The 26,210-nt window shown below is 43.1% G+C and overlaps 1 protein-coding gene across 4 annotated transcripts; it reads right to left on the bottom strand.

Annotated features, from left to right (window-relative positions):
* Positions 1-517: 517 nt before the first annotated feature.
* On the bottom strand, positions 518-24,806 carry KBTBD2 (kelch repeat and BTB domain containing 2). Of its 4 annotated transcripts, none has more exons than XM_055146411.1 (4): positions 24,760-24,806; positions 10,163-10,678; positions 6,277-6,442; positions 518-3,222 (listed from the first exon to the last, which is right to left on the bottom strand). In XM_055146411.1, the coding sequence occupies exons 2-4, from the start codon at positions 10,330-10,332 to the stop codon at positions 1,687-1,689; spliced, it is 1,872 nt and encodes a 623-aa protein (XP_055002386.1). In that variant the 5' UTR covers positions 10,333-10,678; positions 24,760-24,806; the 3' UTR covers positions 518-1,686. The 4 variants fall into 4 exon arrangements, with proteins under 4 accessions (XP_055002386.1, XP_055002370.1, XP_055002390.1 ...); XM_055146395.1 differs by lacking the exon at positions 24,760-24,806 and adding an exon at positions 24,427-24,735; XM_055146415.1 differs by lacking the exon at positions 24,760-24,806 and adding an exon at positions 23,710-23,732.
* Between the last annotated feature and the right edge of the window lie 1,404 nt (positions 24,807-26,210).

The following is a 26,210-nucleotide window of genomic DNA, read 5'->3' as shown; positions in this document are numbered from 1 at the left end:
GGGCTGGAGTGATAGAAAAGCAAGTAGGGTGTTTACCTTGCACGCGGCTGACCTGGGTTTGATTCCCAGCATCCCATACGGTTCGGTTCCCTGAGCCCATCAGCAGTGACCCCTGAATGCAGAGCCAAGAATAACCCCTGAGCACGGTGGGCAGCCTCCCTTTCCCCCCAAGGAGAGAACACCTCAACTACCCGAATGGCTCTAAATGAGATGGTAATACTTAGAAATGGCAGACTTGTACCAGAGATTATTGTGTCATTGTGTTTGGGTAAGGCACCAGCATCACTCCAAACTCTCAGATGATGCTAATAAACCATTAGGGTGGAAAGGCATTGCTTTGGCTAATAATGTATGTAGATACAGTAAAGCTCAAATTTGATCCCCCCCCCAAAAAAAACATTTTTATTTGCATAAAACAAAATTCCGAAACTACCGGTCACAAGCTAAACTGACCCACTGAAATTAAACTCAAAGCACATCATTTTATACCATTCCCAGCACAAAAGAAAAGCAGATATTGAATATATACAACTTATTTAATAAATTAATGTCATTCAAAATACAGTGCCAGAACATTATGCAGTTGAACATGCTAGTAATGTTTGTCATGAAGCACCTGTGCTCATGTTAGATTGGCGGCGCCCCGCTACTGCTAGTGGTTCCTGGGATTAATGCCAGAGCAGCACTAGGTATCTGCTCTTCTGCACAGCTAGTGCAGAGAATTCCTGAACAGTTCACCATCCTAATCCTACCCACCCTACACACACAACATACACAACAGGCTAAAAAAACACAACCTGACAGCTAATGGAGATCTATACACAATCACTCTACAGTAATGCTTGTTATTAAATTAAGATGTAAATGACCTGGTTAACCCACTCTAAATCTTTAAGATGGAGAAATACATCAGCAGCAGGTAGGTATATGCATGAGCCAATGTTAACGTAATACAGAAAGTGGAGCATTTACTGATTAAAGCTCCACCCCAACCCGCACAATGAGGGACCAGCAATTCTTATTGCAAGCCCAGCAACTTAAGTCCATACCTGGTAAATGACCAGCTGATTGGAAGACCTATATTCTAGATAGACAAGTATAAGTTATTGAAAAGGGAAAACATGCACCTAATAGTATAGTCAGACTGATCCTGCAGTCTTAGCTTCCCTGTAATACCATAAAAATGGAAGATCTTCCTCAACTATAAGATTTAAACATTTTTATACCAACATGGACATTAGTGTTAAGTGCAGCTGAATTAATTACACTGAAAAAATTATTCCAGGACTTCAGAACAGAAGCACAAGAATGAAATACATATACTAAAATAACTTTAGCACAATTTGCAATATACCACACTAGGAACTGAAACTACTTTAATAAGTGAACTTTTTGATCTGTACATACACAGGGCTAACAATGTTATTAGATAATCCAGATTTTCTTATGCTCTCATGATACACATAGAAGTTTCTCAATTATTGGATAATCTATTTCATATTATGGAAGCATATTTTTCTGTAAGACTCACTGATATATATTATACTGATGCAAATATTAAGTAGGGCATAAAAATAAAATTTATCAAAGATAGATTTTTATGTAATCATATTTAGTCCTTTCATAGCCTTTCTTGTTTAGCAAAGTAAATGACAAAGCACATAAAACAGGCGTGCACTCCCTGAACTATACGGGTGGTAATCCAATCAATTCTCCATCCAGTTCAAACTCTTCTGTCCCATCGGGTGAAAAAAAGTATGTTGGTGGTTTCCACGGAGATTCTTCAAGGCAGGATGGATAAAGTTTCCCCACAGTGCATCGGAAGTCTCTCCCGAGGTCCCATAGAACACGTTCAGATATATGCTGCCGCAAAGACCACCGGTCAAGTTCCAGATCGTACTGGTAGGTGACATATTTAGCTCTCTCATTTAGATGTGTTTCTCGCATAAACACACACAGGGAATTAGAGATCACAACAGCTCGAACACAGGGGTCTGAGTACCTCTTTGCAGGTATGTTGGCAGCCATTTTCCACTCATTTTTATTCACATCATAAATTTCCACAGTTACTGAAGACCCATCTACTGTTCCAGAGGGGAATCTTATGCCAGAATTGGTAGCAATATGCAATCCGCCAATATAGAATATTTTATCACCAAAAGCTGCAGCTGAAGCAAAAGACCTACTTGTCTGTCTCATGGCCATTTCTACCCAGGAATCAGATCTCGGGAAGTAACAGTACATAAGGTTCAGTGTCATGACATAAATGCAGTCATGAACCACAACTGCGGCACTCCACTGCCAAGCACAAGGCAAGGGGCTGACCATTGTCCACTCGTCCTTCTCAGTGTCGTATCTCTCTACCGTCCTCCGATTAAGCTCTCCACCAACACTATCGCCTCCAATTGCATAGATATAGCCTTCGCAGCAAACCAAAGATGGCTTTATGCGGACAAAATGCATAGGGGTCTTTGGAAACCAGGTATTTTGCTGTGCATCAAACCAGTAAAAGCAATTCACAGTTCTGAAGGCCGTATAAAGTTTGCTTGTTTTATTGTGATTTGTTTTTGAGTTTTTCAGAGGAACTTGGCCACCAGCTATATAGATATCATTATCGGGAGTAACAACGGTGCCAACTTTATGTAAATCAGCTGGAGGGCTGCAGAGCTTGTAAACTTTTTCTGCTTGGGGGCTGTAACAGACAGAAGAGTAAAGACTACAGGAATTTTCTGAAGATGCTTCAATGAAAATCATCATCTCTTCTTTGGTCATCCCCAATCTTGGTTTGAAAAACTTGGGCATGGACTTATAGAGACCTTGAACCACTACAGACTTATCATTGGGTGGCAAACCCTGAAACCAAGCTCTCTGTGTTACTTCTGAAAGTGCATCAATTCTGATTTGGCTAAGAACTGAAGATAAATACTGGGATCGTGATTCTGTGTTATATTCTAGCCAGAGCATAGCAGCTTCACGAACTGTCTCCTCCTTCTCTACATTTAAGTTGTCACTACTGAGAATATCAATCAGTAGGTCATGTGACAGCTGCATGAACGCTTCCTGGTGATAAACAGCAGTGAACTTGTGCTCCACCATCCTTTTAGCACTTTGTTTTAATTCTTCACAGCTGAACAGATCAGCAAAACTCAACAATCGCACACAATTCTCTGCATTAATTTTTTTAATTAAATATTCTCGGCAACGTTGTAACACATCTTCTACCTACAAGGAGAGGGAAAAAAAGGTTGGTTTATGAAATAAGACATGTTTTATCTTTGTAAAATATAGGTATATGAATCAGATCCCTATACAGCAGTTTTTATTTTCAGATATGTTTGGGCTCAGAGATGTTTTCTGATGATATTTTGTTTCTGGGTCACACCTGGCAATGCTCAGGGCTTATTCCTGGTTCTGTGCTCAGGTCACTCATGGTGGGCTTGAGAGACCATATGGAATGTTGGGATGGAACCCAGGTTGGCAGGGTGCAAGGCAAGTGCCCTATCTGCTGTGCCATTGCTCTGGCCCCAAATGTAACAAAATTAGCTTATGCAGAGTTTTGCACTTTTGATTTGTGACCAGTGGCCTACTTACCTACTTTATTTAAGAGCTAATAGTGTAACCTTAAATAGGCACTTAAATTATCTACATTTAAATAACTCAGATACAAATTTCTTAGATTTGTCCTTTTTGGGGTGGGGAGAGAGGTGGGGAGACTCCAAGACAGTCCTCAGGAAGTTCAAGGACCCCAGTGATAATTCTTAGTCAACTGGGCCAGCAATCCAATGCAAGGGCCCAAGGATGTGCTACAGTGAAGGTCCTTCAATGCCACAGATTAAAACTCATCTCATGTGTCACTAGCGAAAGTCATCTTAGCAGTTGCAAAATGCCCCATCCCACATCTGCCTGCCAAGGCAGCCCACTCTAAGAGGCAGGGCCCTTTTTCAGTCGCATAGATGCAGTTTAATCATAAGTAAAGAAAGAAAAGGCACTATGACACTGCTTAGAGTAACTACATGTTCCAGAACTCCTTTCTTTGAAGTTTTACATTTTTCATAGCAATTCTTAATAAGTATCTGCTTTATAGTTCCTGGCTTTAAAAGCTGATGGAAAGCTATAAGTATAAAGAAGGCATACCAATGCATTTCTTTTATGAGTTTGAATTTAAAGACTGGAGTGATAGTACAGTGGGTAAGGTGTTTGCCTTGCACACAGCTGACCTGGTTAGTGCCCCAGCACCCTATACGGCTTCCTGAGCACTGCCAGGTCTAACCGTCCCCACAAAAAGTTTAAATTTAAAAGTCAGTGCCTTTGACTCAAAACCATTAGAAAATTACTACTGCCCAAGTCCCCCAAATTTATAAACATAGCAGGACATTGCAGTTTTAAGGAAGGAAAAAAAGAGTGGAGATCTAAAAGGGAAAGTTACATAAGGCAAGGATTGAGTTCTGATTCCAGGGTTTACACTGAGCTATTGGCATTTAACCAGTCAGATATATTCAACCAATACACTTATAATTTTTAATCTGGGGGCTGGAGTAGCACAGCGGGTATGGTGTTTGCCTTGCATGCGGCCGAGCCGGGTTCGATTCCCAGCATCCCATATGGTCCCCCAAGCACTGCCAGGAGTAATTCCTGAGTGCAGAGTTAGGAGTAACCCCTTTGCATTGCCGGGTGTGGCCCAAAAAGCAAATAACAAACAAACAAACAAACAAACAAAAATACCCAATTTAATCTGAAGGTTCTCCCTTTGGAGAAATGTTTATTTCTGAAACATGAAATATTATCCTACACTAAGTAAAGACACTTACTTCCTGTAGCACTGTCATCCCATTGTTCATCGATTTGCTCGAGCTGGCACTAGTAATGTCTCCATTGTGAGACTTGTTACTGTTTTCGGCATATCGAATAGCCACGGATAGCTTGACAGGCTCTGCCATGCAGGCGGGATATTCTCGGTAGCTTGCCGGGCTCTCCGAGATGGATGGAGGAATTGAACCTTGGTCGTTCGCATGCAAGGCAAATGCCCTACCCGCTGTGCTATCGCTCCAGCCCAGTTATAGTTCCTAGTCCCTTTAAAATTAAAAAATTCAAGACTGAAATATATAGTGAAATATATTTGGGGAGGGTGCGGGGATAGAGGGAAGACAACATCCAGAGGTGCTCAGGACATATGTGGATGGACTCAGGGGGTTATATGGGGTGCTGGGGATCAAAACAGGCTACAAGCAAGGCAAACTCCCTAGTCACACTGTATTATTATAAGCTATAATAAAATAACTTATCATATGTAAATTTAATTTACTAGGTCACAAGATTATATTTAACCTTAATAATTTCCCTAATAATCATCAGTTTTTCTGTGGAACATACAATGTTTTCCAGATCATGGGCCAGAGTGACAGTAACCCCTCCCTGGCACCACATATGGTGGCTATAGCAATGCCAATGATTGCTCTTGAGCACTAGGGATAGCCCCCAGCACAGCTGGGAGTTGCAAAAACAAACAAACAAAAACACTAAAAACAGTATCAGTATGTCACAGGTGTAATCCTGCAGTGTATGCAAGCACTGTCAGCTAATCTCCCAAAATTGAATAAGAAACAACATAGCACAAAAACCCAAACAAATTTAACAAGGTTAAAGCATTACTTTTATGGGGCTGGATTGATAGCACAGAGGGTAGGGTGTTTGCCTTGCACGCAACCAACCCGGGTTCGATGCCCAGCATCCCATATGGCCCCTGAGCAGCCAGGGTAACTCCTGAGTGCAGAGCCAGGAGTAACCCCTGTGCATCGTCAGGTGTGACCCAAAAAGAAAAAAAAAAATAAAGCATTACTTTTACTTGAAAAAGCAGTATCTGTTCTATTAGGCAGATTGTGAAGTTTTAATTACCCTTTAAGTTAATTTCCACCCTAAAACAGTATGATTGACTGATCAGATTCTATTTTTTGGGTATACTTTTTTCCCTCTTTTTTTGGGCCACACCCAGCGATGCACAGGAGTTACTCCTGGCTCATGCACTTCTGGAATTAACTCCTGGCAGTGCTCAGGGGACCATATGGATGCTGGGAATTGAACCCAGGTTGGCCAGCAAGGCAAACGCCCTATCTGCTGTGCTATCGCTCTAGCCCTTTAAAATATCATACATTTTAAAGAGAAACCATTTACTTTCTAAAATATGCAATAATAAAAAGCACATAGATAATACAGTACTGATGAAATGCTTCTGTAAAAACTAAAGAATACAGTGTTATAGTTGATGACAAAGCTGCTTACCTGGAGGAAACATGCTGTTTCATAAAGCTGTTCTACAGTGCTGTCGTTTATTGCCAAGTTACCCGTGTATGCGTATGTGATAATTATCTGTAAGGTGGCTGCATCCACATTCCTCAGGTGTACATGCGTCTGTTTGCTTTCACTCAATCCACTCATGAACATAGCCCTGGAGTGGAGAAGAAAATCGAAGTTTAATGGTTTTGTGCAGTGTTTCCTGAAGTGTGTGATTCTTCCTCTCAAACCAGGGCAGACGAAAGTGGACTCTAAGAATGGGGAAATACCTAGTAGTGGCCCTGGGTACAACCGGGGAACATTTCTGTTTGCACTGATGCTTTACAAAGATACTGACCCCAGTTTGTGCTCAGAGAATTGTGTTCCAGGGATTGAACCTAGGCCTACATGCAAAGCATGTGCTCAGTCCTTTATACTACTTCTCTGGCCTAGGAATTAATTTTTCTTCTAAAAAGGGAGTAGTACATCCAATAAGTTTGGGGACCACTTGTACTATATATATCATATATATATATAAATAAACAAAGGTAGAATTTAAAAAAAAAAAGCAACAAGATGACTGAGGCTGTTTGAGATCAATTGGTTCAATTCCTGGCACTGAATCCGGAAAAAAATAACAACCCAACAAAAAACCTAAAATTGTAGTCAAGTATAACAAGCGTGGCAACAGTAACTAAGTGATCACAGGAAACTGCAGGTATAGCACAGACCAGAGACACAGCTTCGCCTCAGGCAGTTAGGAAGAGTGGCTGGACCAATTCCTGTGATTGGTTCAAGATACCTTCCTTAAGAATATAGGATTAACTATAAGTAACAAACAAAAACATGTGAGGCATAAAAACAAACAAGCTTTTTTCCTCTTGTGTTTTTGATTTGGGGCCACACCTGGCTAAACTCAGGGCTTACTCCTGGCTCCGTGCTTGGGGAATCACTCCTGGTTATGCTTGGGAACCATATGCAGTGCCAGGGATCAAACTCAAGGTGTTCACATGCAAGGCAAGCACCCTACCCGCAATACTATCTCTCTGGCTCACAAGTGTTCTTTAAAATACTCATTTACTATTGCCTTGCCAGTGTGTTAAGGGAGAATGGGTGATAACCAAAAGAAACCTGAAAGAGAAGTATCAGAGCACTGAGTGAAAACAGATTTCAGGGTTAGGTGGGTTTTATTTCAAGTTACAGTAAACTAGTAACTTGGGGAAACTGATCAGGGTAAAGGGACAGTGGACAATGCGCTTGACACTGATACTTGTTATTCTAGACCAGACATCCCAATCTTATTTGGCCTACTGCCCCCTTTCTGGGGGGTGGGGGGGTGGAATGGGGGATGGGATGACAACACATACACTACCCCCAATCAGCAGCACCCCATTTATCTTTCTTAAGGGGACAAACAGCTCTCTAACAACTGTACCTAAGGTGGCTGCCAGTGCCCACCTCCCTGCCAACTCTGAGAAACACTGTTGACTATGGTTTAAACTAGTGTTTCTTAACCTTTTTCCAACTGGCCCCTTCTGACCCAGTTTCCTTCCTGTGACTCCCCAGTCCTACCCGTTGGCCCTCCCAGTCTCATGCAGTGGCCCCCCCATTTATACAATTTTCACCTGTGGCCCCCTTGGAATATTCTGAGGGCTCACAGGGGGGCAGATGAGAAATGCTGTAAAACCAGAAAGATGAACTTCTGTGAAAGAGAACTCTTGAGTTTTCTGAAGACCAAAGACAGACAAAGACAGACACTGAGCCAACCCAATACTATGAAACAGTAGAATTTTCTATTTCAGAGGTTCTTTCATCCTATAGCCTATTGATTCTTGATAAGATGGAACTTACAACTACAAAGAAATGTAGTTGAGGCAAAATTTCTAATAGTAAAGATTAATATAGCATTATATACAAAGATAATGTACAAATTTTAAAGCAGAATCCAATTAAACAATACTGGAAAAATATGAAATTATGAGAATATACACTACTGAATGCAAAGAAGAGATATACAGAAGTAAGTATTCCTAAGTCAATAAAGGTGAGTAAAATAACTGACCAACTAACTCAGAGTTACTGAGGATGTGCCTTTTTTTTCCCTTTTAAGCGCAGTGCTGGAGAGCAAAGCCAAGGGCCTCACCCAGGACAGGTATGTGCTCTTCTACTGAGCTAGATCCCTAGTCTCTATAAATTCTGAAATCCTAACTCAGAAATCTTAGGCTTGGAAATGCAAGCATCTCCATTGGTAAAAGCACCCAAAGGATTCTGATGATGACCCACATGGTTTTTTGTTTTGGGGCCACACCCAGCAGTGCTCAGGGCTTACTCCTGGCCCTGTACTCAGGAATTACTCCGAACAGGCTCGAGGGGCCCTATGAGATGCCGGGGACCTAAGCCAAGTCGAACATGCTAGGCAAACACCTATACTGTACTACTGCTGTACTATTGCTCTGGCCCCCAACACAATTTTAGAAGCACTGCCTTGCATGTGGCCTGCCAGGGTTCGATCCCCAGCATCCCACACGATCCCTCAAGTACTGCCAAGAGTAATTCCTGAGTGCAGAGCCATGAGTAACCCTGATCACTGCCAGGTGTGACTCAAAAAGCAATCAATCAATAAATAGAAATAATGAAAAAGTGGTGATTCCCAGCACCTACCTCCTAAAAAAAATAAAAAAGAGAAAAAAGGGAAAAATAAACCCAGTATCTCAAACTGTGTGGAAAACCCCACAGCTTAATCGGAAATAATTGCGGACACAGCAATGGCAACTGGTACTGAGGTCTGAATCTCTAATAATGAGACATTTCCAAAGTAGTGGAAGTCTGTTCACCTCATGTCATGTAGTTTACTTTTGAAAAGCTAAATTAATCGTGTCCTGTTTACAGGTGCCATTGAATAGCGGCAATTAATTTTCATTTGATTCTACTGATGTTCATTAATATTTGTAGTTCAGCAGCCCACACTTATCTTTATAACCACTCTGCCCCTTTTAAATATTAAGTAAAAATTTAACCCAAGGCCAGGCAGAGAATAAAGTTAGTTCTGTCCTTTGTCTTCTAGTCGTATCATGGAACGCATAATAACCCATTTTAAAGATAAAAAGTTGCAATGGATCAGAAATTTAAAGTAAGATTTTTAATAAACAATATGTAAATCAGGGGCTGGAACAATAGCACAGCAGGTACGGCGTTTGCCTTGCTTGTGGCTGATCTGGGTTCAATTCCCAGCTTCCCATATGGTCCCCTTAGCACCGCCAGGAATAACTCCTGTGCATCCCAGGTGTGACCCAAAAAGCAAAACAAACAAACAAACAAAAAAACCAAAAAAAAACCCCACCAATATGTAAATCAAATTCTAAATTCCAAGGCATAGAATATTATGATTATCTGCCATATTTAAACCTGGCAAGAAATAGTTTTAAAGGTTAAAAAAGGTATAACTTATAACAATAACCAAGAAAAATACATTCTGCAAAGGAAACAAAAGTTCCTAACATGTTTATTCTGTAAAAATTAGTACTAAATCTACCTATAACTCTTAAATTTACAAATTACCACCATCTTCTAATTTACTATTATTAAATTTTAAGAGTAACTAAAAATGAGTTAATTTTTCTTTCATCAGAAAAATCATATTCTCTTTGTTCTCATTACAACTTTTAGATTAAGTCAACTAGTATCTTGCATTTAAACCTCTTTAAAGTCTTCTTTCATAAATCCTTACGATATATGCAAAGTTGTGATTTAGCAAGCATAGCATAAGAAAAACAGTTAAGCAACATGTGTTTCTTTTATTTAAATAGCTCTGAAAAGAATTCCTATTTTAACACATTAAAATAGGCTAACATTCCACATTTAAAATTACAAAATAATCAAGGTTAAAAGTACTTACCTAAAATATGCGCTACATGTTGCAAGAACCATCTTATGACAAGGGAATTCAGTACCCTCAACAATTAACACTATGTCAGTAAACAACTGCTGTTCATAAAACAGTTTTAACTGTTCCAACAAGGATACAGCATATTCAGTATTGATCTGCCTCTCGTCTTGAGTGGACATGACTGTATTCCATTAATGTCTCCCAGAGCAAGTTAGAAAAGTCAGGTTTACTGAAGGGGAAGGTCAAGTGAATGCTTCAGAAATAAAGAAAGAAGGAATTCCACTTGCTGTTATCTGCAGCATTCAGAACCAAGAGTGACAAATGCACTAATGAATAGTACTTTGTCAGAGGCTTAAGGGTCAGTCCTAGGTCATCCTGTGTTAACTAGGTTCTTCAGAGGTTTTCAACACAATCTGAGGACATCTTGCTCAAACTTGCAATTGTTGTACTTCATAGGTGAATGGGAATAACACTGGAGGTAGGTTTTGTAGGGACATCCTATGTTCTGTGCATCCTCTGGAGTACCTAAAAAGGAAAATAAAGTTCAGTTAGAGTAACTAGCCATGACTTGAGAATACAAAGTTTCAAATGTGAGTCTTAATTTTAAAAAAATCTATTAAATTTATAAAAGCAGATTAAAGAAAATGAACATTTGTAGTTTAACTTTCTACTTTTGTACCAAATATGAACATCCTAAACAATACGTAGCACGTTAATAAATTTACATCTTGCAGGTCATTTCAGTAAAGAATCTAACTTATCAGCAAAGCCTAGTGAATGTAGTGATATATCTAGTGGTAATTTAGGATCATAGAAAGGGGGACTGTATCTTCTCTTACACAGAAATTCAATCTGCTTATTTCCATAGCATGAACTTAAAAAAAAATTGTCACTCATAGGCTGGAGAAATGGTATAGGAATTAAATCATCTCTGCATGGGGCTACAGTGGCCATGACCCTGGCTCAAATCCTTGGCATCACTAAGGTCACTCCAGAGCTCAGAGCCAGGAATAGTCCCAGAGCACTGCTGAAAGTGACCCTCTACCCCTGTCCCACCTAACTGCAATTCAACCCTATAGGGAAAATAGATATATCTCTTTGTACAGTGGTTTCTTCTATAAATTTTTATGAGGATCATGCAATGCTCAGAGGACCATACAGGATGCTGGAGACCAGAACCTGGTTGACACTGTGCAAGGCCAAGCGACGTACCCACTGTACTCTCTCTGGCCCCTAGGATAATAAACTTTTACTAGAAAAAAATCTCAAACATGGTAGAGATGTTCCTACCTCCAAAACTTCAGAGCATACAAATATAAATGCCTTCCAAATTAATGAACAAATTTAATAAAATCCAACCTAAAATCTATTTGCAGGAAAACTTAAATGAAAGAGTGTACAAAAGTTGCCAAGATATTTGAGGAGTGAAACTTTTCCTCATGACTCATCAAATAAATACTCCAACTCAAATAAACCTAAATATACGAAAAAGTAGTTTATCTGATAAACAGAGCATTTCATATTAGGAAGAATGGTTTATTTCAAGAAATAATAATGCTTATTTCAAAAAATAACTGCAAGTACTAAAAAATCATTTAGGTTCCACTAGTATGTATCACTTCAGGAGATATTCCAGGTGAACTGAAAGTTTAACTTTGCAATACTGTTTGGAAATTAGTATTTGTAAGTGGTGGCAAATGAATTACCAAATAGGAAACCCTTATGCAGAATGTTGGTAACAGCTGAAAACAAACCCTGCTTTTCTAATGAGTTCCCATAATTATAAAGAGCTGCAGACATGAAACATTAAGTATGACCAACACTGGAACCACAAAAACAAAGCGTCTATAAAGGGGCTGGATCGATAGCATAGCGGTTGGGCTTTCGCCTTTCACGCGGCCGACCAGAGTTCGATTCCTCCGCCCCTCTTGGAGAGCCCGGCAAGCTACCTGTGGTGTATTAGATATGCCCAAAACAGTAACAATAAGTCTCTCAATAGAGACGTTACTGGTGCCCTCTTGAACAAATCGATGAGCAACGGGATGACAGTGACTATAAAGAAAAGATCACATTAAATTTCCTGACAAATGACACTACTGCACAAATGCTACCCTGATGTAGACAAACAATCAAACTTCTAGCCAAGTTAACCAGTGCAGTGTTCTTCAATCACCAGTCTGTGGTCTAGTACAGGCATACATACATACGTACAAGAAAGGCTGAAAAACAATAATCTACCACCTTGGATGTATCTGCCAGTTGGTAGGACACATGCCAGTTTGCAGGTATAAAAGGGGTTAAAAGCGCATAGTGTAATTATGCTTGAGTTCTATTCTCATTGTCCCATATGGTCCCCTAAGCCTGCCAGGAGTAAACCCTGAGTGCAGAGCCAGGATTAACTAGTATCTTCAGATGTGGTCTAATAAACAAAAATAAAAACCCAAAGGTTTAAGAACACTGAACTAAGTCACTTAAGGCAATGACTTTGTTCTTACAGATCTGAAAGTTGTCCTATGAATGTAAGTTCTAAGACCACGCTCATGATACCAAAAAAAAAAAAAAGAAAATTTAAAAAATCACTCACTATTTTCATGTTAATAATGCACCAACAAGGGCTGGCGCTATAGCACAGGGTGTAGGGCGTTTGCCTTGCACACGGCCAACCCAGATTCGATTCCCAGTATCTCATGGTACCCCGGGCACCGCCAGGAATAATTCCTGAGTGCAGAGCCCAGGAGTAACCCCTGTGCATTGCCAGGTGTGACCCTCCCTCAAAAAAAAAAAAATTAAAAAAGCACTAAGGCCAAGGATACAGAGATTAGCACTGGCCCCTGCTCAAGGATGACAAGCATGCATTTAGGATGACAAGAATGCATATAGTGTGTTAAATTCTTTAAATCTGTACTTTTTAGCCTACCTCATGTGCTAGGGGAGAGGGCAGTTGAGATGGAGAAGGGATCACTAAGTTAATGACAGTTGGAGGGATCACTCGGGATGCGAGATGTGAGCTGAAAGTAGACTAAGAACCAAACATGATGGCCTCTCAGTATCTGTATTGCAAACCATGATGCCCTAAAGTAGAGAGTAAGAAGGAAGGTGCCTGCCAAGAGGCAGGAGGTGGGATGGGGTGGGTTGTGGTGTAAGGGATACTGGGGACATTGGTGGTGGAAAATACGCACTGGTGGAGGGATGGATGTTCAATCATTGTATGACTGAAACTCAATCATGAAAGCTTTGTATCTGTATCTCACAGTGATCAAAAATAACAAAAAAAACCTGTCCTTACAAATATTTGAAGTTAATACTTTTGTGCAACTGTGTTTTGAATAAAGCCATGACAGTGTTAAAAACAAAAACAAAAAATAATGCACTAAAGCTTTGTGCTTATGAGTATGAGAAAATGAGAATTCTCAGTCATTCACATAATTACAAGCCCTTATGGCTGGAGTGATAGCACAGCAGTTGGGCGTTCTCCTTTCACAAGGCCGACCCAAGTTCGATTCCTCCGCCCCGCCCGGAGAGCCCGGCAAGCTACCTAGAGTATTGAGCCCGAGCAGCAGAGCCTGGCAAGCTACCCGTGCGTATTGAATATGCCAAAAACAGTAACAATAAGTCTCTCAATTTAAAATGTTGAGTAACACTGTAGTTCAATTAAAAAATTTTTTTTAGTAAGATGCTGAATAAGATTGTCATGGACAAGAGTCAAAGACTCTAGGGCAGCAATCCATAATTGAATGCATCACTATATTCACTATGGGAAGTATGAATAGTGTGAAAAATAATATTAGACACATATCCTCTGATGTTAGAATCACTAAGTATTTTTTTAAAGTATTGATTCTAGAAACATTTTGAAATTCAGAATTGCTTAGCACTCTATAATGCTTACATCACTCAATTTCATCTATAGAAAATTTAAAGCTGCAGGATTCAAAATTTTCCCCACTCATATTAAAATCAGGGGGAAGGAACCGTAAACCAGGGCTAAAATCTAGATTTGGATCACATAGTAGATCCCAGAATTCCTTGCAGAGAAAGAGCTCATTCATTTCATATATTATGACCCAGTTTTATACATACTTCCCCCTTCGTGACTCAACTTTATATAATTCTCATTATCACTGCATTTATCATTCCCACCCTTTGCATGCAGGCTAGGGTACATTTTCTTCCTAAGGTGATTTTAATTTAAGCTATTTTAATATTAAGACATGCAGAAAAAAGCAACTCAGATACCAAAATACCCATATTTGTATCTAATACAAAATGAAACTATGTAAACAGGTAAACTGTAAACTCTGAAAGGGTCTGCAGCCATAGCACAGCGGGTAGGGCATTTGCCTTGCACGTGGCTGACCCTGGTTCGATTCCTCCATCCCTCTCGGAGAGTCCAGCAAGCTATGGAGGGTATCCCGCCCACATGGCAGAGCCTGGCAAGCTACCATGGTATTTGGTATGACAGTGCTACAGTGCTACAAAATGAAATTAAGTATCACTTCTGTGGGAACATAAATTCAAAATGTACTAACATAACGCTTGAAGCCAGACAAAATTTAGGATTAAATACTAATTTTCAAATGCCAAAAACATAAACTTTTCTCCTAAATATAAAAACCTAAGGACTGAAGAGCTAGTACAGAGGTTAAGGCCTTACACACAGCCAACTCTGGTCTGAATGCCCAGCACCATATATGGTGCTGTGAGTACCTCCAGGAGTGGACCCTGAGCATAGAGCCAAGGAAAAACACCTGAGCAATATTAGATGTGGCCCAACAAGTAAAAACAAATGAATAAAACAAACTTAAAATTAATATCCTAAAAATTCTCAAACATTTTAAAGTCTTTATTAAGAGCCTGTTGTTACTGCTTTTGGCATATCGAATACACCACAGGTGGCTTGCCAGGATCTCCCGTGCGGGTGAGATACTCCCAGTAGTTTGCTGGGCGGAGGAATCAAACCCGGGTCTGCAGCATGCAAGGCAAATGCCCTACATGCTGTGCTACTGGTGCCCACTAGAGCAAATCAATGAGCAACAGGATGACAGTGATACAGTGATTAAGAGGTTGGAGCAACAGTACAGAGTGGGTAGGGTGCTGGCCTTGCACACAGCCAACCTGGGTTCAATCCCCACACCATATATGACCCCCTGACCACTACCAGGAGTGACTCTTGAGTACAGAGCCAAGAATAAGCCCACTGGTGTGATCCAAAAGCAAACAAAATATCTTCTGTATTATACATCGCACATTTTAGGAATTTTCTCTTACACTTAGGTTTCATTTATCATTCTATATTACAGCTTAAAGTTAGTATTAGAATAGGTCACAGGCTATTATTTTTATAAGTCAGCCATCTTCAGGTATCAAGAAACTTATTTTCTATTATGAATCAATGCTATTCATATTTAATTCAAATGTTTACCAAGTACCTGCTGTTGTAGAACCATAGAAGTTACTGTATCACTTCAACTATGAAACACCAATTATTATTTATAAATAAACGGGTACTCAGCTAAAACAATGACTATCACTTAGTATTCTATAGCCAATTATCTCAGACAAACTAAAAAACCGAGAGTCAAGTAAATGAGTAAATCAAGTAGATTTAAATAAATAAATAAATATAAAACCACCACCATTCTCAAGTCTGTCTTGGGGCCAGGGAGAGAGCTCAATGGACTACACGCATGCTCTACATGTGGCAGGACTGAGCTCAATCCCTGGTCCCAGGCACCACCAGAAACAACTTGGAAGCACTGACAAGGTCTAGTCCTTGAGTATGGCAGGCTATTGGCCCCAAATCCCGCCTAGCAAGTTTATGTGCTGTCATCTTTCATTTACAGCCTTTGATAGAACTACATTTTCACTAATAGGAGAGGGGTGCACAACTGCCAATACTGAGGGGAATGGGGGCTACTCTGGTTCCCCAGAGGAAGAGTTGTCAGTGACTAAACTCTGGCTCTTGCATACAAAGCATGCATTCCAATCTTACGAGCCATCTCTCTAATCCAAGAAATTTTTTATTATAAAAAGATCTATAGTAAACTTGTGCTACAAATAAGCACAGAAGACACTTTCCCCCCAATGAGTAAATAATAACTCACACAGGAAAGGACTCATTAAAGTTTAATCTTCCTAACTGTACTAACATGTGTAATGACTGCCTTAATAAAAACTTTTTTTGGGGAAAAGACGTGTACTGTTTTTCTTCTGAACGTGAAGTAAAAATATTAGGCCTTGAAAACCTAATCTTGCTTTTCTGCCACCGCACGAGCTCGACCCTGGAGCCAACTGAACTCCTTTGGACACGAGCAGCACCCCAAAAATGCCTCCAAACCGTGTGATTGGAACTACTGGCCCATGGGCCTCCAGCGGGGCACAGTCTTTTCTCTCTCAACTCTCTCTTATTGAACGCAGCGAGGCAATTGCTGGTTTTCAGAGTATGCAGGTACCCGCGGAAGTCCGGGAAAGCCGAGGGGGTGGGATTTCCGGATCCGCCCTGTGCAGATATTTAAGCACAGCGCCATGTGGGTGCGTTCTTTCTGCCACCGCAAGAGCTCGACCCCGGAGGCAACTGAACTCCTTTGGACACGAGCAGCGCTTCAAAAATGCCTCCAAACTGTGTGATCGGAGCTACTGGCCCATGGGCCTCCAGCGGGGCACGGTTCTTCTCTCCAGGCTTCTCCATCATATGAGCACCACAAAAGGGAAGTAAAAGATTGCAGTGATGCAATTACCAAAAGAATTTTCCCTGGACTTCATATAGAAATCCCAAACCGCACGGCTGCGACATATCTCCTGATTGTCAGCAACGTGAAAAGGTTCCTTTTTAGCAGGTCTTACTGTGGGGGGAAACTCCAAATAATAGTACCGAGTTTTTTGTTGAAATATTGAAGGTAATCAAAGTAGCAACTATTTCTTTTGACTGTGAACTAAGCCAAAGCCCCACACCGGCCGAGATGAGAAAATATCCTTCTTTCTCGGTTCTTTTCCCTTTTCTGGGAGAAACGCGGTGTGGTGTCCACCATTATTATGAAGTCTATTAAGCAGGCACGAACTTAGAGGCGCGGGAATGGGAGGGGGAAAAAAAAAACTATATACTTGGAACAGCGGGATACTTGGGCAGTCTCGGGCTGATACCAGCGCATGCTCCGCCGAGACTTGACCCGAGTGGCCACACTTCTGAGTGGCCGCGATGTTGCTGATCAACCAGAATCCGGAGCCTAACTAGACTACTCCCGGTTCCAGAAACTACTTGCAACCATGTCTCTAGACTGAACTAAGCCATAGCCCCACGCCGGCCGAGGACTGGAAATATCCTTTTTTCTCGTAGGGCGGCGTGGTGTCAGCCATAATATGAGGACTATTCATTAAGCAGGCACAAACTTGGTGGCGCGGAAAGGAGGGGGGAAAAATTCTATGTACTTGAAACAACGGGACTTCATATCTCTCCAGTTTCAGCAATGGAAAACTAATTATCAAATGCTGAAGTGGCAGTAGGGCTGTCTTTCTTGGGGAAAAACTCCAACAATAGTGAATGTTGTGTTGAAATATGGAATGTAATCAAGGTAAAGTGAAAATGAAGTGAAATTTATCAACTAAGCAGGCAGGGATGGGGGTGGGGGCGGGGGTGGGAGCTATACTGGGATCTTCGATGGTGGAATATGGGCACAGGTGAAGGGATGGGTGTTTGAGCATTGTATAACTGAGACATAAACCTGAGAACTTTGTAACTTTCCACATGGTGATTCAATAATAATAAAAAAAAACTAAAGAAAACCTAATCTTAAAAATTAGGTCTGTCTCAAATTCTAAATTCTTTTACTGAAGCTTCTAAGTAGTAGCACTGTTGTCCCGTTGTTCATTGATTTGCTTGAGCGGGCACCAGTAATGTCTCCATTGTGAGACTGTTTTTGGCACGTCGTGTATGCCACGGGTAGGTTGCCAGGCTCTGCTGTGTGGGCAGGATACTCTCGGTAGCTTGCTGGGCTCTCCGAGAGGGACAGAGGAATCAAATCCGGGTCGGCCGCATGCAAGGCAAATGCCTTACCCGCTGGTACTATCACTCCAGTCCATAAGCAAATGGACAAAGCTGTGTTTCAATAAAACTCTATTTATTTATAAGCCAGAGAAGAACAGTACAGAAAACACTTGCTTTGCAAGTGACTCTGGTTCAATTCCTGGTACATGTGGTCCTCTGAGGACCACCACTCTCAGAGGAAGGAGTAAGTCTAAAACACCCACCAGTTGTGACTCCAAAACCAAATCGAACTTTACAAAACAGACCGTAAACCACCTGAACCAATCTCTACTTCGGAGCTTCATGAACACACTGTATATACATCTGGTTATTTTTCCTCCAAGAGTGTTTTCTCTTCAGCTCACAGGCAACACAAATCATAAATGCCTAAAGGCTGAATTAAAATTTGAGACATAAGAGACAGTACAAGGGGTAAAGCATTTGTCTTGCAGTCAATGCCATCTGGTCCCCAGCACTGCCCAAAGTGATCCCTGAACCCAGAGCAAGAGTAGCTCCCAGCACTGCTAGGTATACCACCAAACCTAATAATTATCCAAACCATCATATATTTATTCCACTTAATATATTTCAACATCTCTTTATCTAATCACACATCTGCTCTCAACACCTACTGTAGGTTCAGTGGACTCTGATTATTACACCTTTCCTTTTATCTAGTGTGAATATGGTACCTTAGTTAAGGTTTGTGTAAAAAGGACATTACTCAAAAAAAAAAAAAAAAGACATTACTCCGCATGTAAACTGGAAAAAACCCACAATGACAAAGTATAACACAAATTACTTTCCACTTTTATCAATAACTATGTACAGACATTAAAAAACAGAACATATTTGGACAAGAGAGAAAGCTCAATAGGCTGAACACATGCTTGCATGTAAGAGGTTTGGTCCCGTGCACTGCATGGTCCTGAGCACCACTCGGTGAGCAAGAGGATAGAATCTGGTATAGCCCCAAATCCAGAAAGAAAACTTTCTGAAACAAAGCTATGTTAAAGACTTCTAGTAGACACATTGCTCATTAGCTGAATCAAGGCACAGAATGGAGAATCAGTGCTAGAGGTCATATATGGGACAAGAACTTCGAAAAGCTCTACAATTTAAATCTAGTCCTGAGAACATAGCTCAGTTAACACTGCCAACTACAGCAGTGTTTTTTATCTTCTTTACACCTGTGAACTGGCACTTGTCCTGTCACACTGGACAACACAGTACAGCTATACCCAAGGTGCCAGACCGGCCGTTTTCAACCTTTCTATTCCTTCGAACTGGTGGTTGAGAAAGACTTGAGTAAAAATTTAATTAGGAGTGGGGGAAGAGATGCAGGAAAATCACTCAAAAAGTGGGGGCACTTGTTTTGTATGCTGGAGCCTGGCTATCTCCCATGTACTGTATTGGTACCCAAACAAACACCTTGCCTTTTGAGCATGTGACCAAGTTTGATACATCTCCGTATAGCTGCCCTTACTCCAACCAAATTCAGTACTGCATCAGGAGTATATTCCAGCAACATCATGTGTGGGCCTAAATATGCCAACCCCCCTCCACCCCAGAAGTTAAAAGAAATGGTAATACATTATAGATTCCAAATCTATTGTTTGGAAAGGAATAGGAATCAAAACTGAAAATATGATTTTCATTAAACATTAAAATTTAAAACATTAAAAACATTAAAATTAAGAAAACATATAGTACTATAGCACTGTCAACCCGTTGTTCATTGATTTGCTCAAGTGGGCACCAGTAACATCTCCATTGAGACTTGTTACTGTTTTTGGTATATCAAATACACCACAGGTAGCTTGCTAGGCTCTGCCCTGCGGGCGGGATACTGCTTGGTAGCTTGCCAAGCTCTCTGAGAGGGACGGAGGAACAGAATCCCGGTCGGCCACGTACAAGGCAAACACCCTACCCCCTGTGTTAGTTTTCTTATCTTTTTGTTTACTTTTAAGGCCACACCTGGAGATGCTCTGTACTCAGGAATCACCCCTGGCGGTGCATGGGGAGCCATATAGGACTCCAGAATTAAACCTAGGTCTGTTGGTGTAAGGCAAACACCTACTGGCTATACTATCTTTCCATTGCCATAAAGGGGAGCCACATGCAAGGCAAGCAACTTAATCCTTGTACTCAACTATAGTGATCTGTACTGTATTAAAAGTAAAGGAAATGCTTAATTTCTCTTTGAAGCCTGATTTCATTCCCACAAGTGTGCCATTTGGAGTACCCTTTCATGAGTAGCTACAGGAACACAAATGAAAGCAAAGCAACACTGGAGAATCAAGCAAAGACCAAAGGGTTAAATAACTATTGAATGAAAATTACTAATCAGCAATGAGCTCAGGGAGATATAAGAAAAGATAAAAAGATAACGTGGTAACAAGCCAAGGCCTGCACAGGAATTAAGATAACCAAAAATAGAAGGGACAGGGAGGTGGGAGAGAGAGAGAGCTCAATGGGTTAGAGTATGTTTTTTACATGCAGGAGGCCCAGGGTTCATCCCTAGCAGTACAAGCCATCCCCCACCCGCAACTGAGATTAGCCTGAGTACCACTGGGTGTGACTGCAGAACATAAAATTTCAAGAGCATAGAATCGTGGAGCCAAATTACTTGGGTTGAGAGCACATTCTGCTACACAGTAGTTGCATGACCTTTTGTAGATTAACTTTCCTTGGCATGATATACTCATCTGCAAAACCGGGAATAAAAATAGAACTCTCGTCAATGGATTAAGGATTAAACTACTTTTATTAAGAACTTGAACCACTGCCTAAAAAAAATTAAAAATAAAAAAAAACACTATTACTAAAATATTTGCCATTATCTCCACATCACACCAAGTCTAGAGAGTCCCCATTACAAGGTCTCAGCTCCCAGACCCAGTTCTCTTTTAACCTGTAAGGATCACAGGAATTCAAAGATTTCACAGGGCACCTTGATGGCATTCATCATGAAACAAGCTAGTTTAACAAAGTCTAATCTTGAGAAAGCTGATGTCAGTGCAGAAAGACTCACTCAGAAGACTGAGGAAGGCGCAGTCTTTTTTCTTATTTTGAGTCACACAGATTGGGCTTGGGTAATTTACTCCTGACTGAGCTCAGGAATTACTACTGGTGGGTTCAGGGATACAAGGGATCAAACCCAGGTCAGCCATGTGCAAGGCAAGTTGCCTCAGCCCCTGCACAAGTCTTAAAACAAACCTCTCCATTTCAGTGAGGTTAAGTTTCTCCTTATGTGACAAAATATGTGTGTAAATTACAAAAACAACCCTGACTTGGATCTTCATGATCTTCAAACTGTCAACTGTTACATAGACTATCTAGAATTGTGACAAGCAAGCAGAAATAAAAAACAAACACCTTGCCTTTTGAACATGTGACCAAGTTGGACAAATTTCTGTATAGCTGCCCTTACTCCAACCAAATTCAGAGCTTAGTTGACTGTCACTGTTCCTTTCCCCTTTACAGCTATACTGAACCAAAGACATGACTCCACCAGGCAAAGCACACTCAAGAAATTCAGGTCACAAGAATAAACTTTTGTAGTAACTATGATTAATAAACTATTCTACTTTTAAATTACACAAGAGGGTCTGGGATGATAATAAAGTAGTGTTTGCCTTGCATGCCTCTGACTTGGATTCGATCCCTTGCACCCCATATGGTCTCCCAAGCCCTGCCAAGAGTAATTCATCAGTGCAGAGCCGGGAGTAACCCACCCCCAAACCAAAATAAATAAATAAAATCACACAAGAACATAGAGATGTCATCTGTGCCAGAACATAGAATAGTGTAATAAGCGTGTAGCATGCCTTTAATTTTGAACGAGTTTTCTGTTTTCCCTCTTAGCTCAGCATCATGATTTTAATAAGGTGAGAAAATAAAGGGTAAAGCAAAACTGATCCTAACTTTTTCACTGGAATTTCATTTTCTACTGGTCAATGTTTTGGTGGTGGGTTTGTTTTTAAATCACAACAGCAGTAGAAAATATTTTCCAGATAGTCAAACAGACTTGTGAGCTACTTAAAACAATGGCTACTTTTTTATGGGGGGGAGGGGGTTAAGGGAGGGTAAACTGAGGAACACTTTGAATCCTCCACCATGGAAGCTACTACATATCAATACTCGCCAGAGGCATGGGCATGGAGTAGAGAAAGGGAAGAATTTTAAAAGCATTTTTCATTAAAGGATTATATCTTCTTCAAATTTCACATAAAATCTTTTCTTCCCACACAGAGGAATTTAGGTACTGCAATTTCCTGGCAAAGAAACCAAGAGCAAGCTTCACATACTTAAGACACTTACCTGAAATCAACCTGTCATTTCAAACACTGAGTTATTTAAATAGCATTTGCTATAATCAAACTCTACTAGACACAAAACTGAGATGCAATGAAGATACTATAAAACTCTGACCTAAGATTCATTTTCATTCATATATCTTGTGAAGGCAGGACCAATTCCTTTTCCTGACCTTAGGAAGCAGACAAGGAGACAATTCTTTTCCGAAGAAATGTGTAAATCTTTGGGAAAATCAAGGTATTACTCAGTTAAGAGTGCATTCAGTCCCCAGAGCTATAGGACAGCACGTAGGATGCTCCTTTTGCAAGCACCGGACCTAGGTTGGATCCCTGAGACCCCAATATACCGACCTCCCACGCCCCCCCCTCCCCCCCGGCTCACCATGAGGGATCCCTGTGTGTAGAGACAGGAGTTAAATCCTGAGAACTGCCTGGTGTGCCCCCACCCCTAACAAAATACAAAGACAGCGTTCAAGTTTCCAGAAACTTACTAACCACCTAAAATATATTCAAGCTCCACTAACTTAAAAAACAGCTCCCTCCACTAACACAGAGAAAGAAAATCTCTAGTGTGCTGAGTCTGCAGACATCGCTATTCTAACCCGTCTCCTAACCGTCCTACGCAAAGCTGAAATGAACAGAATTTGGCTAATGCTGCTTCTAGGAGCAAAAACTGCCTAAGACTTACTGCTGCACTTGAACGCTTCACACAAAGAGGGCAGGAAGAGAAAAGAGCACTATGTGTGCCACACAGCACACATCAACAGAAACACTACAATCCTGCAGTTCACCGACAAGCCCTCAAGGTCTTCGGGTCTAAACAAGACAGGGGTTTCAAGCAGCACAGGAACAACAGGTGATCGAAGTTAAAACCGGTGAGTAGCCAGACCCCGGGTCGTGTGAGAAAGCAGGATTCCACAACATCAAGCTTGGAAAAGACGGAGTTGACTGTTCAATTTGCTTGACGTCAGATAAAAAGTCCTTACCAAAGGTTAACTGAAACAAATCACGCACAACAGGAAGAAATTGGAAAGTCCATCATACAACTAAAAATCAGGAAAACAACTCCAAGGGTAAGAAGAGAAAACAAAACACCCGGTGTGTTGGGGCTTCACCGTTCCAAAGCAGAATTTGAGTTCAGCCCGCACAGCCGCGTCGCGTTTCCCTCCCGATCGCCCCGAGAAAGCTCAGTGATCCAGAGCTACTGATTCACATACAAACAACACGTGACCAGCCGGGTCCCCGGCGTTGTTTTCCCGCGGCAAGTGGAGGCAGCGGGCTTACACACAAACGAGGGGCAGAGCTGCTTCAACATTCTCAGCTTCCCCCACCCCCGCTCTGTTTTCACTTTCCGAAGGGGCCCTCGTGGTGGCGGACAATCGCAGGGACAACTGCAGAGGCCAGGAAAGGTGCCAGGCTTCCGGCGCTCCCGGAACACGGCGACCCTTAGGGCCCGAGATTCGCTTTCCAGCCCAGCCAAGAAACCAAAGCCCAACCCAGACACCTCCCAATAACCAGCCCGCGTCCCAACTCCGGGGAGCGCGGGCAGGGGCCGGCTCCGAGGAAGTTGCGGGGCTGTGGTCCCCGGGCAGCTCCCGCGTCCTCTCGGGACCCGCTCCGGCCGCCCGTGCGCGCGGCTGTTTACCGCGCCGCCGCCCGGGGACTGCGGCCGTCCGCGGGGAGCGGACGCGAGCGAGGCCGGGCTCGGCGGGAACCGCGCGGTGGGCCGCCGGAAACGCCACCGCTCGCCGACTCAGCCCGCGCTCCCGCCGGCCGCGGAGGGAGACGCCGCGGCCGCCCCTCCCCCGCCCGCGGCGGAAGCGTCTCGGGTTCGAAAGCGGCCGCCGCCGCCCCCCACAGCGCGCCGGGCCTCAAAGGGCCGAGCCCCCGCCCGTGTCCGCCACAGGTAGCCGCGCCCGCCAACTCCCGCTCACCCGCGTTCCTCACAGGCGTGCCTCGGGCTCCGGCCGGGCCGGCGGCGCCGCAGACACTGAGTCCCTGAGGCGCGGCGGCGGCGGGGGCGTGGCCCTCCCGCCGCGGCCCGGGCCGGGGTCTCGCCTCCGCTTCCCGCCGAGGAAGGCTGGCGCCGCCGCCTCCTTCTTCCTTCCGGTTCCCCCGCGCGGCCCGGCCTGCGCGGGCGCCGCCGCCAGGCTCCTCCCCCGAGAGCCGGCGCGCCGCCTAGCCCGCCCGCCCGCAGCTCTCCCCGCGCCAGCCGCGCTTCGCAGTTTCCCGGGCGCCTGCGCCCGCCCCTCCGCCCCCGCCCTTACCGCGCCGCCCCCGCCCTTTTCCTTTGCCGGATCCCACCGGAAAGCCAAAACAATTGGGTCCGCGCAGGCGCGAACAGGGAAGCGGAAGGAGCAGGAAGGGCGGGGGCGGCGCGAGCTGACTGGGAAGCGCGGGGGAAGGGGGTTCCCGGCGAAGGTCAGAGGAGGGCGCCCTGCGCCAGCGGCCGCGCTGCGGGTGGCACCCGGGACGTGAGCGGCTCCCGGCCATCCGGAAGCTAAAGCGGCAGATGTTAAGCCGCAGGCTGGGTTTCCCCCTCTTCCCACAGCGTGAAATAGACTTGCAGGCTTGGTCGTGGAGTAGGAATGGGGAGGACGATACCACACCACGTCAGGGGAAGTGGGGAGACGCTGGGCTTCAGGCCCGTCTCACGGATGAGCTCTCCACTCGCAAGTGCTGCTTTAGGTTTTTACGGTTTTATTCAGGCTTCTTGTCTCAGGCTCTCTAGGCCAGAAACTCAGTAGCAGCGCTTGCGAGCACTTCTGGGGAGGAGCCTTCTGGCCGCAGGGGGTGGGGGTGAGGGAAGAAGGGGCTTCTTCGTGTGAACTCTTCAAATAGTTCGTTGCTGCAATGCAGCAGCTACTGCCCGCTTCCACCGCGCACTAGCGCCCTCCGCCTCCCTTGCGCCTTGCCTGCCACTTTCCCCAGCGAGTTCACCCAAGGAGCCCTTTCAGCTTTGATGCCTGGGCGAAAAGAAACATTTGCAGCAGCTAATGACCATGGCCCGCTCCGGTTTGGTTAACTTGGCACGGCTTGCTAACAAGCAGAATGTTGTAGATTTGCTCTCTTTGATAGAAGTTAGTTATTCATGGATCAGAAATGCCCACACAGACTCCACTTCCCTTTGTAGCTTCCACTCTTGGCACACCAGCCCCATCTGGAGAATGTACATGACTAAATTTAAGCTGAAAGCTTCTACATTACTGAAGAGCTATTTCCTGTAAATTAGTCTGGATTAACCGAATGCACCCCAAGAAGTGTATATGGGATTACTGGTACAGCATTTTACAGGAGCATGTAGAAGCTAGAGTCATTAGACATCTCCAGTGACCTATATTCTATCGTGGTGCTGTTTTAATATTAAACCAAGATATCTCACAAAGATGAACTAACAAACACCTGAGCATCTGCCGGGTACCAGATTGACTCTGGACACAACAGCCTAAACAAGAAGGCAGCAAGCAACATAGTATTGACATCGGTGGGATGCCTTATGTGAGATGAAGAGGAGAGAGATGATCACTTTCTCCCTATCTGCCTCTGTCACTCGGCCTGCTGGGAAGGCTAGGACTGATGAAGTGTTCGATGAGCCCCTGCACGGCATGACCTCAAGTCCCAACCAGCCTCACCAGACATCTGCTTGGTCTTGGCACAGTAGCTGATCCCCACCACCTGATCTCTCAGGGCTCTTCACTGTCTACCTGCCTACGTGAGT

The sequence above is a fragment of the Sorex araneus genome, chromosome 1 (assembly GCF_027595985.1).
Source record: "Sorex araneus isolate mSorAra2 chromosome 1, mSorAra2.pri, whole genome shotgun sequence".
NCBI lineage: Eukaryota > Metazoa > Chordata > Mammalia > Eulipotyphla > Soricidae > Sorex > Sorex araneus.
Note: the sequence above shows the minus strand (reverse complement) of the source record. Positions and strands in the feature narration are given on the sequence as shown.